The 20198-nt window shown below is 40.5% G+C and overlaps 1 protein-coding gene across 2 annotated transcripts in view; it reads right to left on the reverse strand.

Moving 5' to 3' along the window:
* wwp2 (WW domain containing E3 ubiquitin protein ligase 2) overlaps window positions 1-20198 on the reverse strand; it is a 60322-nt gene that overhangs the window by 20369 nt on the left and 19755 nt on the right. For both annotated transcript variants that reach the window (XM_042495627.1, XM_042495626.1), the window contains exons 7-10: window positions 19380-19543; window positions 16856-17093; window positions 15779-15868; window positions 7101-7275 (exon numbers count right to left, since the gene is read on the reverse strand). In XM_042495627.1, the coding sequence (XP_042351561.1) occupies window positions 7101-7275; window positions 15779-15868; window positions 16856-17093; window positions 19380-19543 (667 nt within the window). The remainder of the gene's footprint in view (window positions 1-7100; window positions 7276-15778; window positions 15869-16855; window positions 17094-19379; window positions 19544-20198) is intronic.

Genomic DNA, 20198 nt, shown 5'->3' on the forward strand with positions numbered 1-20198 from the left:
CAACTAATGATTACTTCCATAACTGTTTCATCTGCAGATGATTTCTTTGTACAAAACTTTAAGTGATTATATTTTTGGGTTTTCTTCCTTTATTTGACAGATGAAAGCGAAGAATCTGGCTACAAATGGGGCGAGAGAGAGGGAGAGATATGACATGCAGCAAAGGTCCCAAGGCTGAAATCCAACCTGGGATGTTGCGGTTAGGTTAGCATGCGCTGTAACCAATCGCCTACCAGCGATCTAATACAGTGGAACGTTTTCCCAATCACAAAAAGTTTTGTGAGTCAATAAAAATATACTCGCTTCACCATTGCAAACAAAAGAAAAGCAGCAAAACTTCACAGCCAGCACCAGAAAATGGATGTCATTTCATTTTGAAAACAATCAATAATAAATATACTCTCCAATGACTTGCCAATCAACTAATTTATTAAGCAATTACTTATTCCAGCTCTAAATAAAAGCTCCAAAAAATCTAGAAAGTAAACCACTGAATTGAGATTTATTTTTATCATAAATACTCTTCCTAAGGTTAAGAATCCACTTACATGCTCAGTTTTTACAAAATTTTCTGTAAATGACTATCTTAATATTCATCAGGACAATTTATTTAATTTTATCCACTGTGAAAATCTGATAACTGCCTTTACCTAAACAAAACAAGTCAACATTACCCCTTAAATACAACGTTTGAAGTTAGTTATTTCTTGTAGTTTGGCCTGTTTATCAACGCAGTCAGCTGCTGGAGCAGCAGCAGCTAATGGAGGACATTACTTGTACTCACTAATACTTTAAAACCCTTAGTGCCTGATTGCCAAATTTGCTTCATGAGCCACTCCTTTGGAGTCATAAGTCAGTCAAACCTGAGCACACAGACATGATACACACTGTTTTCTTATGTTCAGTGTCATTTCCAGAGGATGGCATTACCTCTGACATTCACTGCAAATAAACATCCATAAATTTGCTTGAAATCATAAAAAAAAAGCTCCCAATAACTTCACAACTTGCCTGACAATCATATGTTTTTACGTTGTGTGTGCACACACGGGTACATAGCAAACAGAAAGGACTACACATTAGAAAGGCATTTTGCTGCACTGTTGCTTTTTTGAAGCATTGCTTTCTTTTTAACGGTGCCATTTCGTTTTTTGTTGTTGTTGTTCATGTACTGTTTCTGTTTTTGCGGTGCTGTTGCATTTTTTTAACTTTAGATTTTTTTTATAGTATCATTTCTTTTTTGGGGGGAACTGCTGCATTTCTTTTTTGTGGCACCGTTTTCCTTTTTGTGGTACTGTTTGTTGTGCTACAGGGTTTTTTTTGGTACTGTTTTTGTTTTTATTTCTTTTTGGTGGGACTGTTTCTTTTTTGCGACACCATTTTTCTTTTTGTGGTATTGCTTCTTTTTTTGCAGTACAGTTGCTGGACTACTGCCCTTTGTGTGGGCATAGAGTGCCTTTGTGCTTGAGCATTTTAGTTCTTTACATCACAATATACTTAAACTTAATCTAAATTACTGTTTGGGTGGGGACCCACAGTGTACATTTGTACAACATTAACAATTAAATAAATACAGCTTTCTGGCCCATTGGTATAGTTTGGAAAATGCCAGCATGCAGCTTTAATTCCCATGAAAATAATATGCCTTTACGGACTAGCAAATTCTGTCCATAGTGCTTCAGTTTTAACATAGAGATGAAACCAACATACAGTAAATAACACTCATGGGATCAATCCTTAATTCATAACATACTGTTAACAAAACCAGCATCAGTGCAGTTAAGTGACTTCTGTTCATTGTCCTTTCATAGTATAAACCACTTACAAACGTGCTTTATGGAAACGAGCACTGACGAGTTGTGTGTAAACATCAGTGAATGTGACATTCAGCCATGTGTAAGTTTTCTGTTCAGCGGCGCAAGTGATAAAACACAGGGCTGATTCAGGTGCTGCTGTTAAGGGTCCTTGTTCCAGCAAGAATGGACAGAGAGTCAGAGATGGGGGCTGGGGAGGGGGCAGAGGCAAGTCGAGAGAAGGTGGGTGGGGGGTGACTTTTGAGGCCGAGGATGAAGAGTGGTAAAAACAGAAAAAACGAGAGAAAGGAGACCTTATCGAAATGAGCCAAGATAAAAATTTAGATATTTCTATGCGATGCCGAAAAGGGGGATTTTGAGGCGGAAATGGAGATTGCGGGGATTTTGGAGAAACGCCGGAATGATAAGGAGGGGGCTGGTGGTGGGCGGGGTTAAAGGAAAGGATAGAGGTCAAGGAATGGAGGACTGCTAAAGGTGACAAGAAGGGGGGAAGAGAGAGGGGAGAGCCGGAAACAGCAGTTAATGACTCTGAGGCTGCTCTCTCTGGGGTTCCTAACGAGCTGCAATTACTCTGCACACACACACACACACACACACACACACACACACACACACACACACACACAAAAGTGTCTACAAGTATTCGTATGAAACTAATGTATAAAACCTCTCAATGTATCCACACTTTGCTGCTTGTTTTTATGAGTTTGCACAGACAGAACTTTACAGTGTGTGTGTGTGTGTGTGTGTGTGTGTGTGTGTGTGTGTGTGTGTGTGTGCTTGCATGCATGCAGCTTGCCCTGCAGACAACGGTTACATTGCCAAGGTCCATTTAAGAGGACAACCAGCCCCTTGGCCCTCTTCGGTTGTCATGTGCTTCAGAAAAAAAATGTGGCACCTGACCTCAACATTACAGTCCTTTGAACAAACACACACACACGCACACACACCCACGCACACGCACCCGCACCCACACCCACACACACACACACACACACACACACACACACCTTCACACACACACCAGGAAGGAGCCCATGATTTAACAGTGGGGACCTATACATATGTATATGAGCATCACACACACATACAAACACACACACACACTAACACAGAGTCTTGAACAGACACGTCCTGATTTGTAATGGTAAGAGAGGATGATAAATCATCAAACTATTTTTGAGTAATTATTTTTGATAGCGGGCTCGCACACGGTGAGACTGTCAGTTGGGCAGCAGAACATGTGGCTGTGCTCACAGTTAAACTATGAGCTCTTTTGTGTGTGTTTCCTTGTTCACACACGCTGCGGCCATAAATAGTAGCTGCTATCAGCAGTGTGGGCATTCCAAGACGGAGCAGTGTACTATCAACACGGAGGGCAGACCTGCCTATTGGCTTTTCTCACACAAACCGAGGGAGAACGGGGAGGGAACGGGGGCAGAGGGGAGGCAGGAGCAACGTTTCCAGCCCACACCGAACCTGAATGTCTCTTTCCTAACGGGGACTTAGCGTGTGTAGTGTCATCTTTGGCTCATTAATACCCAGAATGTACCCAGAGCATGCATTAGGTGCCTTTTCCTAAGCAGTGCCAAAATCTAGATCCAGGAACTCTTCCCCAAAATAGTCAGAAAACAGTGGAAAATAGCAGCATCTGGAACAACAGCTAAATTACAGCATTTAATTTTGTCTTAACACAAGCAACCATAAAGACATCACCTTAAATGAGCAAATCTATGACTTGAATAAAACAATATGCGATAAAAGAATATGGAAACATGACTAGAAATCTGACAAAGCATTGAAAACAGCTGGTAACTTCATGTTCAAAAGGTTCCTCCTCCCACTCGTGCTTCAAATGGCATTTGCTAAAAAATCAACAGCGGCTCGTGGAAAACAACTAATCAGAGCCTAAAGAGTCTCTAATGCTGCTGTCAATCGCTGCTTGAGTCAAAAACTGTGTTTCCACCAAACAGGTCAGATCAGTTCAGTTCAGTTCAGTACACACTGGTTGCGTTTCGATCGGGAAAAGTCGTGGATGGTACCAATAGAACTGTTCCTTAGTGTTCCCATTTTTGGTCACCCTTCTGTTGGGGCACCTAGCACACTGATTCAGTACTAAAAGATCGAGCTAAAAACACTGTAGTCCGTTGACTGGCCAACAGACACTCTCTCACCACTTTGTGCTCAAAGCTGAGCTGCGCCTGGTTTAACCACTGTTCATACAGGGACACGTTTTTCATACATTAGTGAACTACAACTATAAAATGAAAGGATGTTTGCAGCCTCTAGCAGCTGCTATAGACTGACAAAAAATTATTTTATTCACCAGGCAAACAATTTTTAAGGAGGAACATTTACTTGTAATGTTACTCAGTACATGAGTTGACAAAATGAATCTACAACACATATTAAATTACATTATGACAACTTTGACCACTCCAGCTGTTGTATTGTCTCTGGATGACATACACTTGAAGTAATGAGTGGATCTTCAAGAATTTAAAGAATATACATATATACATTTCAATGTATTATGTGAACTGAATATATTCTAATCATTACTCGAAAAAAAAAAAAAGTCGCAACATTGTTTATGTGCGCACAGGCAGCATTTAACCCCCGCTGGTGTCTGAGAGGGATTCAATGGAGAAACCTATTTTTAAATATCCTATCGAGAGAGATGCTCTATCTCCAGCCTGCTCTTTTTTGTTCGGAAAATGTTGCCATGGAAACTACAGAGAGTACTGCAAAGGCTTAACAGATCCGGGGTCTTGGTATCTGGTTGTAGGTGTTACTTTTGGTTACCATGGTATCATACCAAAGGCTTTAGGTGGAAATCTGGCTGAAATATTCAGATCAAATATGGATCAAGATTCTGTTACTGCATTGCCTATTTCTAAACTCAGTGTTTTCAGAAACATATTTTAGTGTACTGTTTAGCTGTAAAATAAGAGCGTTTGCTCCGGCCAGTCAGCAGTGCTGAGTTTTCTGAGTTTAAGAGTGCTCATACTCAAAAAAATATCGAGGTTTGGTACCCAGTCTTAGAACAGTAGTAATGATAATAACTAGTGCAAAAAGTAATGCCAAGGTCCAAAATGACAACCTGCCAAGAGCTACTGTAAATGCCAGTGGACACTAAATCACTTAAAGTTAACAGCTACACCACCTGTTCACATTTTATGTTTAAACTTTCACAGAGGAGCTTTGTTTCTCTACAGCTTATACGTGTAACTGCCCAGATGTTTGATGAGAGTTAATGCTCAAAGTTCAGCTACTCTTACTTCAGTAGTGTGAAGCTGGCTGGGGAGACCAACAAATGAGACTGGGTATTCTGGTTAAATTGAGTAATAAACCATTTCAACACTGCCCACAGCAGACATAGGCCGCTGTGTGATGACGGGAGGGTGAAAGGTGAAACCTGTGGGTGTGAAATTGTCAATGAGTGGAAAACCAAGTTAAAAAAAAAAGTAAGGGACAGGATAAAGTATGGATAAAAGGACTGACAGATGATGGGAGGGTTACAAGGATGGATGCAGGAAAAACAGGTGAAGGCTGTTCCGAATTGAAAAACACATAACAAGCCATACAAACAGCACATGAAAACACATTAACAGCTAAAGGGAGACACATAGAAAGTAGACAGACAATTGCAAACGCTATTTTCATAAAAATTGAAACCCTAGCACACACACAAACACACACAAACTGCTGGGTGGGGTGTTTTTATGGAAGCCTATAAGAGTTTTAAGGCTAGTTTTACTAATGGTCCATTGAGAAAGCTCTGTTGTTTTAGTCCCATAAGTCTTTACTGCCTGGCTGCAGTGTGACCTTGGCTGCTTCACTGAGAGGACGGTGACTATCAGAGACACAGCAGAACCTCCACTGGAAAAATACTATAAACGAGTCTCAAATAACATCTTTGATCCCCCCTATAGCTGGCGTCTTCTGTTAGCCAACAAATGAACCGCACTGTGTCGTATACTTCACTTAAGTTACTCAAAACATGTTCTGACTGAGTTCAGCCGTGAGTTGCATTGTGGGACAAATCTAAACAAAGATATATTATGTGACATGTTACTGTGTTCTCAGCCTCACCAAAGTGAGCTGAAGAGGATAAACTCTTGCCGAACTTTAATCCCAGCAGTAATGTGTGACACCACAGGGCTTTGCCTCTTAAAACCAGTTAGACGCGACAAAACCGCAACATGCGCAATCTATGGTAACTGTGGTATCAATCTACCTCAAGGGAAGCTTTTTCTAAAACGGGAAATTTTTCCTTTCTTTATTTGTTGAATGTGTTGTGCTTTCAGCAGGAATTGTCAATATGAGCGTTTTCTATTATTTACTGACATAATCTTAGAGGACGCAAAAATTCACTGTCCTACGTTGCTTTTATAAAATAACTTTTTTTTCATTCAGCTGGGCATACACTATACAAGTTTATAAATGTTGTTAATTTTAAATCAAATTATACGAGTAAATCGTCTGCGATGTAAAGCCAAAACTCACAATTCATGTGCTCACATTGTACGGTCCGATCGTCAAGCCACAACCTAAAAGTCACACTGCACGTGTAAATACGGCCCGTCTACCCCGTCTTGGCCATTGACAATTGTCAATAAAGATTATTTTGAAAGCTCAGAGGCAGGTTTTAGCAACAATGCTAACAAGGCATTGCCATGGATGCGTTTCATTGTTCTGGTTGGTTTGGAGTAAAAAGTAGAATCTGTGGGCAGTCAGCATGAGCACTACTAGCCTCTATGGCCAAACAGACAAAGACTGGCACTATCAGATCAGATTATGAGCTTGTGGGTTCTTTCTTTCAAGCCAAGCTCATTTCACTCAAATTTCATACAGCTGTGGTGCTCACTCTTCACTGTGGGGAAACACGTCTACACATACTGTCAAGTCAACATACGGTATATTATATATATTATATTACAACATACAGTTGATGTGTGACCAAAGACGATTCTGCTTAGTTGTGATCTTTTGGTTTACTTTTGTCGGGTTAATACGCAGCTATTGGCAGAAAAAAAATTGCTCTCCATGTAATACTTTACAGGCTAATGAACTGGACCTTTCCAACATATTTCTGGTAAACAAGCCCTTGTTTCTGAAAAACCTAGTCCACGCATACATGGGAATATTTAAAAAATGCAGCTTTTTCTATGCCAAATCCTGGCCATTCCTGCATCTGCAAACTGCTATTATGACACTGAAAATGGATCTTGTACTAGAATACTGTGAGCATTAAAAAGTTTGGCCACTGAGGGCCTGGAGTACCTGGTAGAGAAAGCGCTGACTGAACTGGTGCATGGCGCCCTGCAGCTGGCTGCGCTGGCTCTGCCACTGCTGGTAGTTGCGCACTGACTCAGCTGTGGGCCTCTGCCATGTGGTGGTTCTGGTGTTGTGGTCCACGTAGTAGAACCTGCCCCGCTGGTCCACTCGCTTCTCCCAGCTGGAGGGGGGACAGAGAGAGGCAGGGGAATGAGAGGGGCTGCCGCTTTCAACAACATCTTTATTAAGCACAAGTCAAGAGTGGGTGGTTGTATCAAAAAGCTGCATGCTGATATTAACAGCAATGATTTATAGAGAGACAAGGGAAGAGAAAACAACGGCAAGAAAAGGAAAGAAAACAGTAAGAGGAGGGAGGGAGGGAGAGTGGGAGGAAAAGAAAAGAAAAAAGAGGGAAGACAGGATCAGAGTAAAGCAACGCTGCTAAAATGATTAAATTAACCTATTGCTGACAGAACACTACACTAATATTGGCTTTAAACGTAACTTATTTTCAATTTTTCATACTTTTTGGACCTGTGCCTGTAAGAAAAAAAAGTTCTATATCTCGAGAAAATCAGCTTTCCAGGGACAGACTGATGCTGCTGGATATTCCCACGGCAGGTCCCAAACTTTGGTTTGGCTCAACCTCAGACGTCATCACACAGTTTATTCACTTTAAAGACAATGCCAGCCCTCAATTACAATGATGAGGGAAAACAATGGGAGACGCCAGGTTTCTGAGTGACAATAACCATGTGCTGTGTTTCTGTGTCAGTGCCTGCCAGTGGCATTACTCAGACGTCTATGTATACCCTGTTCTTCCCCTGAGATGGGGGGTCTGGACATGGACTGAGATACAGACGTTCCACAGAACAAAACACACACACAAAGGATACACACGGTCACACATGCCGCACACACACACATGAACATGGCTCCACACACACAGATCAGTTCCCTTGGCTCAGCAGGACTGACTGCTGCTCTGCTGTTCTGCTGCTATTCTTATATCTCTGACTCAAGCGCTACAGAATTTGGAAGAGAAAACAGCGTCAACTTCCGTATGCTAACAAAAACACACTGCACAGATACCAACAGGCTTGAGAAATGCACGCACACACACACGCACACACAATGGAATAAATGTAGACCAGGACAATGTTTTCACTGTAGCTTCGATGTTAAAACTCCATGATGTTTTTTTGGACTTTTTGTAACTAGCTAAAGGAATTTATCTCTGTGACTTTCTTCATCTCTAGTTTGTTCACAGTTTTTCTAAAGTGGTCTAACAGTCTGGTTTCCACTGCAGTCAGGATAGAAACAAAAACTGGAAATACTCCCACACAGTTGTATGCCTCCATACACCAGTCAAGTTGCACTTTACATCCGTGTCTGTGAAAACATGGATGCTTCACATACACCCTTAACATGACCAACTCAGTATCTGACCAAATATCTCCCCGTCTGTTCTGGAGTTATGACATTAAGTATTGGCCAGAAAAGTGTTTTTGCAGAGCATTATGATGCCACAGTTGACCTTTGAACTCTAGGACATAAAATGCCAGAGCTTCATCATTATATCCTTTTAGACATTTGTGTGAAATTTGAGTGTATTAATTTTTGTGTTATGGACAAAACCCATGTTTTATGAGGTCCCCGGGACCTTGTCCACAAGGCCATCTTCAGATATTGTGTTCAAAAGAATGAGACGGATGCAAGGCCAAGGTCCTCCTGGTGGTTCAAGTTCTCTAAATAGACTCACTTTTGTTACACCGCATCTATTAATGCAAATAAACACACATTCACTGTGTGTTAAGTGTACAGGAGGAGAGCTGCAAGAAAGATTTGCTACAGTATCTGAGGCAGGGTATTACGGTGATCCTCAGTCAACTTTCCCTGGATCAGTACATATTCATCAAACATTGTAATTCCTGTGATTTTCATTATGTCAAGCCAGATTCTTTGAGAGTTTTGGGTCATTTTATGGCTGCGTTACCAAGCTGATGGTAAAGAGATGACAGAAAACTAAATGTCAGATTCAAATCAGGGTTACAGTTCAAAAGCTGGTGGCCATTTCTGAGGCTATACATGGACCAGATTTCTTCAGCAATTCAGTATATTTACATCCTGTAACTGCCCCCTATATTATGTTGTGTTTTTTTTCACTGTTAATGGTGCAGTCGGCCTTTCCTGTGTGGGTTTTTAAACTGTCCCCAACACACAAGGGATTCACAGGAAACCATGCATGCAAGTCCTTTAATGTTACTGTTCGTTCTTCTGTTTATGACATTGCATGACATTGGTATCTCAGACACACGACTGTCTTCCTAATAAAATCAATATGATACAATGAATCCTCTAACCTCTGGGTTTGGTTTCAGCTGTGCTAGTGTAAAAATAGACCTGCCGATGTTTGAAAACATTACAAAAGGATGTTTTTAAGATGCTTTGAAAAGCTGGGCCCTGAAGTTATCCGAGAAATTTGCTAAACAGATGGAAAGAGTGCATTTTTTGGGACTATTTTCAGCAGTGGATTGATTCACATTTGGTGCTTGAGTGAGTGATTTGCAAAAAAAAAAAAAAAACTGTTACAAAAGGTTTTTAAAAAGACACACATCACAGTGTCCAGTGGAGTAGGCCCTGAATCCAAGAGATATGTGGAAAATTAGAAGCAAAAACTCACAGAACTGTATGTGTGTGGCGGTAGATGACAACAGGGCGCAAGGGGGTGAGGTGCAGTGTCAGTGGATCAGTAAACTTTCCTATTTTTGTTTTTTCTGTGTGTGCCTTTGTTCCATTCTCTGCCCCTCGCTAAATTCAAAGGTTTTTGAGGGTCCTTGAACACAGTGAAGGCCGAACTCTTCATGAATTATTTTTTCCCTCAGCAGCTGTCTGGGAGTTTGAGTCTTGGGTTGGAAAATCGATCAGTCGTATGATCAGAGCTGATCAGATCAGATCAATGGATGAGAGGAGCAGCTGCTGCAGAGGCAAGTGAAAGCAAACTTTTAAACCCAGCACAATGAATGGTTAAGGCTAGGTTTTACTGCAACTTGCAACTGATCAACTTACAGCCTTTCACTGTGCAGCCAGACTAATGTTTTAACACCACTGTGTCTTCATCAGAGTCAAAGAGAGGAAATTCAAACAGGCACACTCATTTATAGTCAACTAAGTCAGTCAAGTGATGTATAACATCCAACTGTGCTACTAATGAAGAGTCAAGATTCAAAATTAATAATTCAGTTCATGGCAGCAGATGATTTTTATCGTGGCGTGCTGCCACAAATAAATGAATATGTAGAAAAATATGTATGAAATGTGTAAACAGCACCTGGCTTTAAAATAAATGGAAGATGGCACTCTGGTTGAATTCATGTAATGCAAAAATAACATCTTGGATTAATTAAGGGACTAAATACAATCCCTTTGTACTGTGTGCCTCACTTTGCATCCAGACTGTGTACAAATGTAATGAGTAAAAGTAGAGCTGGACATGCCCTAAATGCACTTGAACAATGCACCTAAAACCATGAGCTATAGAAAGTAAAGAAAAGGCCCTATAACTCTAAATGCCATTGAGACTCAACAACATCATCCAACATGCAAAGTTAGCCAACAAATGTTTATAGCATTAAACCTGGTACTTGAGTGAGATGGCAGCTGCTAATAATTTTGCTGTGCAAGTGACAGAGAAGTCTTAAAATATGAGACATCTAAAAAAACTGCTTTTTTTTACCGCCCATGACAAACTCTTTGACCCTGACAGATAACATCGATTTTCCCTCAAATAAGACGATTTAACAACACTGTGATATGCCACATAAATTATCATGTTCTTGATAACTGTAAGTGTATATACAGTATGTGTTAAAATAGTATTTCTCAGGTCTAAAACTCCTCTTTGCTGAGACCTTTTTCGGCATAGTGCTGACATATCTGGGAATGGTGTCTCTGAGCCCACATGGTCTACAATATCACCCTGAAGATTTCAGCTCAGTAACAACAGTGGACAAGATTAGCTGATGTGAGGATCTGAATAAATTGTCTTCTCAGGGGAACATCTATTTTCTCTTGTGGTCAGAAGTCTCAGCTAAACGACAGCACCCGGGAGCTGATAGGTCTCAATATCTTGCTCAAGGACACTTCAGTAGCGTGGATGATTACAAACACAGGGAGTTATTTGGTTGAGGGATCGTCTCTCTGACCACTATGCCTCCAAGCTTCCTTTAAAAGGCAAGAAAAATACTGATCCCTCTCTGATATTAGCACTAGCTAGTTATTTACTGGAGCCAGGGAAAATCCCAGAGCCCACAATGGCCTGTCTGAGAGTCTCTACTTAGTTCTGCTATCTGACTTTAACTCTTCGTACCAGTCATGTCATTAACTATCAACTCCATGTATTCCTTTGAACGAGAAATGTACAGTCTCCTCACTATAAACTGTCTAGATTAAGACTACGCAGTACATCCTTTATCTTCTTTTGGACAGTCCATTCATTGTTTATCACCATGTTGGCTGACAGCAATCACTATAAGCTCCTATCTTCTATCTATATCCCATTTTATATGGAGATAAAGTCTGACATGTGTTGATTAAATGAAAGGATGCAATCTGCTTTAAGACTCAGCTCCATCTTTGGTTCACATGTCAATAACACTTGATTTTACTACTCACTTCACTGATATTTTACCGCTGAAAAGAAAAACATCAACTTTTTAAGATTCGAAGTAAAGTTGTATCACAACATAAGATAGTTATAAATGTTTCACTATAAACACAGGTACAACACCAAGGCCCACATATGTCTGGAGCAGCTAAAGACATTATGCTGATCAATTAGTGGTGGGATAAATAACTGATGCAGAAACATAAACAATATAACCAAGAAAAAAAAATATTGTGAAGGTGGAAACATCAAGCAGCCTCAGTGCGGCAGCGTAGATGCTACCTCTCTGGTTTGCAACAGTTGTGTGCAAGTATTTCCGCCCATTTATTGGTTGTACATTGATAAAAAACGCTATTGCATTTACATTTGACTTCAATTTGGTTTGCCTGACACCCCCCAAGGTGGTTTAGCCAAACAGATCGCATTCAGCCATCAGTGTGTTTTGGGTGAATCTACACCTGTAATCTCCTTTTAGCACTATCTGATTGCAATCGAAGAGCCCTGATGTATGATTTTATGATTTTGCAAGACACTTGTAAGCCTATCAGAATCAAGTATTTTCCATTGCCATGCCATAATCTTCTATAATATGTTTCCTTTGCTAATAACGTTTAGTTATTTATCATATTTGAATTTTCTGTTAAATGTGAATCCAGAACTTTATGCTGTAAAATATTTCTGTTGTCTGGCTCAGACCCTATAGACACTGTGCTGCCCATTTTTTATATTTTAACAGTCAATAAAACATTGTCAAAATGAAAGTACTTTATGGTGTACTGCAGCAAATGATTGATTATGCTTTTTGATTTTTTTTATGTGTCATTATGTTTTACTCTCCATTCATCATTGTCAGTTTGGTGTTACAGACATGCAGGCCTGTATTTCAGCTAGAACTTTAATTTTTAAATAAACATATTTGCAACGACTGTAGGAAACTTTTTGTGCTGCTTCTTTTTTTGGAGTCTGTCTGTGATTACATGCTCACTTCATTACTCGCTTGCGGGTAAATTGTATCTCTATCAGACATACACTATTTCAGAACAAAAAGAATATTCTTAGGAGGTTGGCTGCATGAGAGAGGCAGAAATTAAACCAAAGTCTCTCAGAACATCCCTCTATATTGCTTGGTGGTTTGACCTTGCAGTGGCTCATGATAGCCCAAAACTGGGACTTGTTAACACACTCTGCAATGACAGGAAAGCCACCACCAACCAGACAGGGTGGGAGCCACTGCAGTCCTGATTGCTTGCAGCTTTGATTAACTTTTAATAAGAGCTCTTGGCCATGTTTTTTGAGGTTACTATTACATTTAGGCTTGGGCCAGTTGCTGCATTTCTATGCTGGGATTTCTCTCTAACCATTTAGAAATAATAGTTTAATTAAAACGTAACCATTTGGAGTTTTAAAGTGCAATATTTAATATCACCACAAAATGCTCTCCGGTGTGGCATCTATTGTTTAACTTTGTGTGGATAACACTGTCAAAAATCACGAAAAGGAATTGTAACATTGTGGTTGCGACACATCATGCCATGCTGACAAGTACAGCGTCATGTAAACACAGCATCAGTTTTAATTTAAGAGGCCCTCCCATCGCTAGACTAAAACAAAGTGTGTTATGACGTTCTGCAACTTACCAGAGTGGTTGAGCCTGTGATGCATCACTAGTTACAAAGTCTGGAGTATATTTGATAAAGAGCAGAAAGACTCAGAAGCTCTTCTAAGTCTGGCTTCGGATGGCTTTCATTATTTCAGCTTCCAAACCTCAATTGCCTAACTCTCCCTGCCCCCCCGCCCCCCCAACCTCTAAACAGTTCCTGGTGTGTACATCTGGAGCACTAGTGCGGCATTAGCTTGCTAATTGATCCTCTGAAGGGCCATGGCGGCCAGCAGCCAACACAGTGGTGGATGGAAGTACATGTGGCTCTAAGAAAGGACTTTTGTTCTCTGGGCCCCGCGCTCTTGTTCCTTGTATGGAAAAACTGAGATGGGGGGGATGGAGGTTCGGGGAGAAGGGGGGGTAACCTTTTCCTAAAAACAGCCTCTCTTTTCCTCTGTCACCCAGTCAAACACTCTGTGAAAATCAATAAATAACGGGTGCAAGTAAAAATGTCATAAAGGGGCTGGACTCTGGCAGGAGTAGTCTGCTCTTGTAATGTTGTCCACAAAGAGGAGAAAACTGGGTTCTCATTATGACGGCTTAGCACACAAACACTATGGGTTACACACTGGGTTAATTTAGGACCAATCAGAGTGTATGTAGTCATAACTGAGAGTGAACATTCCTAATACGTTTTTAAAACAATCAAAGAAGAAACAAGAAGGCTTGGTCTGTCTGGCAGCTGGAGCTGAACACGAACCTCTGGATACATTTTTGTACTTTTTTGTGAACATGACCAATAATCTGAACACCTAAAGGCCTGATCACATTAGCATTTACCATGGCTTAATTTGTGGCAAATCCAATTAATATCATCTGAATCGCTGCAATCAGAAAATTTGCAGGTAAGGTTGAAGTAAATCTGCACAATTTTTTGGTATTGAGTTGATCTTAGATTAACTTTGACACAGGACTTCACAGTTTATTGGCTATGTTGCACCATCCACTGTTATTTAAAGGGGACCTTATATGCTTTTCTGTATTTTGAGTCTTATACATAATGTAAGAATGAGGGATGTTCATATTACACATGGACAAAGTTTTCAATAATGAGGGTAAACTTATGTTGAAGTAATTTCTGTAAGCAGAAAGCTTCAGACCACTCTTAAAAGTTTTTTCTACGTCACAGTGTTCTGAATTTCTTAATATGGTAATCTGCTCTAGGCATGCTACTGCAAGTTTTTAGATTACTTAACGTACACTGTGTCAAGAATCTACATGTCAGCATCACAGGAACATCTAAACATCTTTGCAAGTAAATTTCTCCCTGATTTCAGATCAGATTCCTGCTGAAACATGTCTGTGTTTATGAGCTTTTATTTGTGATTTTTCACAGAAAAAAATGAAGCTATTCTCCATTACAGTCTTCCCCCAGCTGCGATGACGATGTAAGTGCCCAAAAACACCGACCAATCAGAGCAGACTGATGTGTTTTTTTTGGAGGGAGGCTTAAAGAGACACTAAAGAGGACCATCTCAGACAGAGGGTGAATACAGGTGTTGGAGCCAATGTATATAAAGATGGACGACATGACAGATCCCCCCCAAAGTAAGGCTATTCAATCGCGATCGCCCCCTGGTGTCTGCAGTACAGGTCCTAAGTCCTGCCCCTCCATGTTGGTAAATGGGACATGGGCCAAACAAAGACCTCAAAGTACACACCAAATAAATTTTTCCCAAAAATGGTTTCTGTCACTGAAGGTAGTTCTCATCACCCTGATGTTTGTTCAAGTGTTTGTTTTCATAGTAAGTTTGGTTTTAATGAGTTAATAAATTATACAAAAGGGGGCTTTTCCTCCATGATCGACAGCCAATCTGCGTGCTCGCATTAAATTGAACTGCTCCAATTGGTCATACAGGTACTTTGGCGGGAAATCCCCCACCGCGGATATCACTTCTGTGCAGATGCAGGCTCTCAATATCATCACCCTTCAGCATAGCGAGGGTAAGTGGGGGCCTATGGTTGGAGCTAAGACAGTAAGAGGAACATAAAGCGTTTTTTGAACATTAAAGCTGGTAAACATATTAATTTACACAGCTGATACTCATTTTTGTTGAGGTTTTCATTCTATTACAAACCCAGTGTTTCAACAACCAGAAATCCACTCGGGGCGTTGTCTTAGAGGCCTTTAAAATTTGTACAAAACAGAATGAAACTAATCTAAATTGCATTTCGATTGCTTGTTTGTTGCATGATATTGTGAAATCAAAGTCTCATACTGGACACAAAAAAATCTGAGTTGGAAGACATGAGTGGCTGATATCTGATTTTTAAAGCCCGACTTTGTCAAACCCAAATGTGTGTTAAACAACCAATGTATCACGCAAGAAAACGCATATAAACATGTATCAGGCATACCCTGGTGGCAGTGGTCTCTCCCAGGTTGTTGTTTTGGTGTTGTGGTCGACATAATACACTCTGCCATGAGGCAACACCCTCTGCTCCCAGCTACAAACACACAAAAAGAGAGAGAGAGAGAGAGAGAAAAAAGTTACATTTGCTTCTGCAATACACACAAAATATTAAAAGTACATATTAAAAGCAAAATTGATGTAATTAGAACAAACAGAACTTCTCCCCAATGCGCAACTTAGATTACTTTGAGAGCAAAGGGAGTGTCCCTCACCACCTGCTCAGTGTGTAACAGTGTGTGACAGACTGGAGCACTGATATCATGAACTCTGAAGAAATACCAGTTCTCTAAAAATGTCTTAATCACCTGCAATCATTCACTAACACAAGCTGTTTAGTGCCATTCATTCCTTTGTAATTATTTACCAAATATATCACATACATCTTCGCCACTATTAAGTCATATAGCTCAACTGACTTGAACTGAGAGAAATCCAGGTAAAGAGAGCAAACACAAATTAGCGGATAAATTCAAACACACAGCTATTCATAGCAACTTTCCTCCAATTAACCATTCTGCACATTCACAGCTACTTTTGTCAGCACGTGATTCTATTGTATTGTATTGTATTACAGTATTAAAACTACATTTTACAAATACTGCTGTCAAAGACTTAATTTCAAAAAATATTCACATAATTTTGACTGCAAGAGGATATCATCACTATTTAATATCTTGATCATTAATTGATTTGTCAAAGTAAAATATGATGTTGGCTGGTACTTCGAACCTTTAAAATGCACGAAGAAGCAGTATATGAAGTAATATCAAGCAGCGATATAGCAAGTAGGCTCTATTTTTTTTGCAGTATGTAGTGATGAGGATTATGAAGGAACGTTGACAGTGGTTTCAGTACTGGTGTATATATGTGTACAATTTGTTGAGAGAATCTCTTTCAAATCTACATTTGTAGCTAATGTGCTTTTGGGAGGTATCAATAAAATCGAACTGCTATGCTTCATATAGTGGACAAAGTGTGAGATGTGCTGATACACTTTATTTTTGCATGCACTGATTCTTACCCTGCCGGGAGCGAGTCGGTGGTGGACTCTGTGGCGCTGTTGCTGGCCTGCTCAGTGTTGGAGGTGGCGTTAGGGCTGGGCTCCGCCGGCGTGGCCGAACCCAGAGCGTCCTGACCTGGAGAGGGGCTACCACTGCTGCTGCTGGCAGCTGGGCCTGACGGAGAGGATGGAGGAGGCGTGTGACGAGCCACGCCCCCACGACTACTCTCCAGCCCGTTAGATGTCAACTCAACTTTGTCTTCGAGAAGACAGAGAGGGGAAGGACAAGAGAGAACGAAGCTGGGTTTAAAAATGACTTACTGTTACAGTGTTAGCTCATATCACACCAAGATCAAAGAATCAGCCCATGTGGTAATTTCTTATGTTCAATGTTTCATTATTCTGAATGGTCTGACATAATTTAGGGTCTGTAAAATCATGATGGCTGCTACAAATCTGCACTTTTTACACATAGATTGTACTAAAGTGTTGCTATTATGTCCCTTCTTTAAGCTCCCTTTGCATTTTTACACAGAACCAAACGACAGTGGCATCATTCGGCTCCAGTGTATGATTTATGATTTTAAATTGGTTGCAGCACCGTGGAGCCAAAAAAGCATAATGGCCACGACGGTTAACACAACAGCATCAGCCTGCCGTGTGTCATATAACATACATGTTGTTGGCAGCATGTAATAAACAATAAAAATGGCATAAACATATAATTTACCTTCTCTGTTATATGGCAGCTGGTCCACAGACAAACCTCTGGTCTATTTATTTGTTTTCTAGGTGGTCCACGATTAAAATGGATACAAAATATTTATAACGTTGCTGATAAGGTTACCTGGTTCCCCATTAGACTGATTTCAATTTTTTAATATAGGACAGTAGATGTTAATGGCAATTCTGCAATAATGTCTATAACCAAATATCGGCAAAATCTGTAGGCAACAGGACAGGACTTTGGCATCAGAAGTGTCCCGAACAATCATGTTTGAACAGCAGGTAAATACTCTTTTGGGAGTCAAAAAGCGAAATTAGAACGAATCTGCTATTGTCTGACAATGATCTAGCTTTGCATTAATTTTTTGTTTGTTTGTTTTTTAAATTTATCTGCATTCATATGTTGGTATGTGTTAATAGAGATTGGCCAAAATGAACGGTGCACAAAAGAGGAAGTCTTGGCTCAGATATCCACTGGCACTGGATCAGCCCAAAATGTTGGCCCTCGCCCCCAGAAGCTTTATCATTGTCAGATGGATAGCCGATGGCTTCTGAGATTGTTCTGTGAGTAACTTCACAAAAGGTCAACATGAAATGTCTCTCTGTAGTTTGGAAAACAAATGTCGCTCTTTTGCACCACTGTATCACGAGTGAACAGCATGAACCACATCTGTCCTCTCCGACTAAATGTAGTGTGTAGTTTACTGATTACTAAATATTCATTTGGATGTAAAAAGGCATCACGAACACATTTTAGCACTCAATAGAAATACAAAAGTCAAAAAGAATTGCAATTGGGGGGTTGATTCTGCTTATTTGGTGTTGTTGTATGAAGTATGCATGTGTGCTACTCTGAGTGGATGTAGACTACATCAGAGAGAGAGAACAGACCTAATCAACCTGACATAGCGCTGACAACAAAAGTCACTTCTGTAACATAGAATGTTATAGGGTTAAACACTGTGGTCTGACCTATCTGATGTTTCTGTTGTTCTTAATTTATGAACCGTGTTGCTTTGCCAACATTTTTGACAGACAAAATTTACTGACACAGAAGCTTAGCAATGTACTGCTGTGGATGGAGCCACAGCAAAACACATTTTAGCCACCTAATGTCAGTTTCAGTATACACTATATTTGAATATTTGCTCTAATTTACCTTATAAAATAGCTGACTGAGGCAGTGGTAGAGCAGCAGCTCTGCCAGTCTGTGGAGTAAAATTACTTTTTCTCAGTGGAGTCTGGTATTGTTAATATAACAGCTTCAAATCTACGTCAACAAGGGCTGTTTTACAGTAAGGTAAAGTGGTGAAATATTCCAAGTCTAGCGTATACTTAAACTGGTATTTAATTTTGAGGTGGGTATTTTTTTCAGGTGGAGTTTGCACAGTGCCATTTGATTATATGTACATGAAGTGGCGGTTTTCTACCCAGAAGTTAATGTAAATAAAAACTGTGATTCGGTCGATAGAATATTCATAACCGATTGACATGTAATTTATTGTCTAAACAGAAGACGTTACCTTCGGCTGATTCTGAAAACAGATTTTGACTCTACATAACTTTCAATAAGCACAGCATAAAGAGAGAATTCAGCTTTTTGTCAGATGTGATTTTTTTTCTTACTATGCAGCAGTCAGACTGTATTTTTGTGCGCCTTCAAAGATACAGAATATTTGCATAAATTACTATCAGCAGTTTCGAACAGATCTGAGTCAAACTCTAACAGGATTTAGACATCAGTGTACAGTGTGTACACTAGCTAAAGTCAGCACACAAAGTTTACCACAGTAACAAAGTTAGCAGACTTTTCCTATACCTGTGCTGCTTCCAGGGCTGACGTGATTCTTGGAGGACCGATGGCGAGCAGACGAGCCCGGCCCGGGGATCTGCTCCTCATTCAGCTCCCCGTTAGTCAGAGAGCCTCCCCTGGAGCACCCTGGGGAGCCGCCCTGCGAACCTCCTACTGAGTGCCTGTTACTTCTGCCAGAAGAAAGAGAAACACAAAGAGAGACAGAGAAAGAGAGGATGGCAGATGAGGGGGGAAAGTGAAAGAAAGGGGATGATGAGGAAAGGCAGGGGGGAGGTGTGAAGAGACAGAGGAAAGAGATGACAAAGAACCATCAACATGTGCACTTGCTGTGCGGGAAAAAACATGCATGACTGTTGTGTTTTACTCGTTCTGTGACTGTCTTTCATATGCTCCTGCTGTAGATCAACCCACAGTTCTTTGGGTTGTTTTTTTTTGACAACTTCTGATTAGACCTATTGTTGTTCCTGACTCAGGGGAACAGACCTGGCACATGACCGAGCGTGCGCACGGACAACACGGGCACACAAAAATCACACAGAGGTGTTGGTGTTTTGTTCTCTGAACCTCATATTTTCCTAACACTAAATATAACTTTGCTTTTCCGACAAGAACTTTTATACAAGGAAAGACATGTTGGCTTTCCCTCCCCAGGACCGAGGAATGCTGAGGCCGAATTTGGACGGAGCGTCAACAGCAAACCGGATTAAGGGGCTGTGCTCTGCTCATTCGCCACAATAAGGAGAAGTAGCAGCAGAGGAAGGAAGCAACCGTTTGACACTGACACTTGGCTTGTGTGTGTGTATATCCTTTTGAATGTGCTTTTAC

Source organism: Plectropomus leopardus, chromosome 11, assembly GCF_008729295.1.
Source record: "Plectropomus leopardus isolate mb chromosome 11, YSFRI_Pleo_2.0, whole genome shotgun sequence".
Classification (NCBI taxonomy): domain Eukaryota; kingdom Metazoa; phylum Chordata; class Actinopteri; order Perciformes; family Serranidae; genus Plectropomus; species Plectropomus leopardus.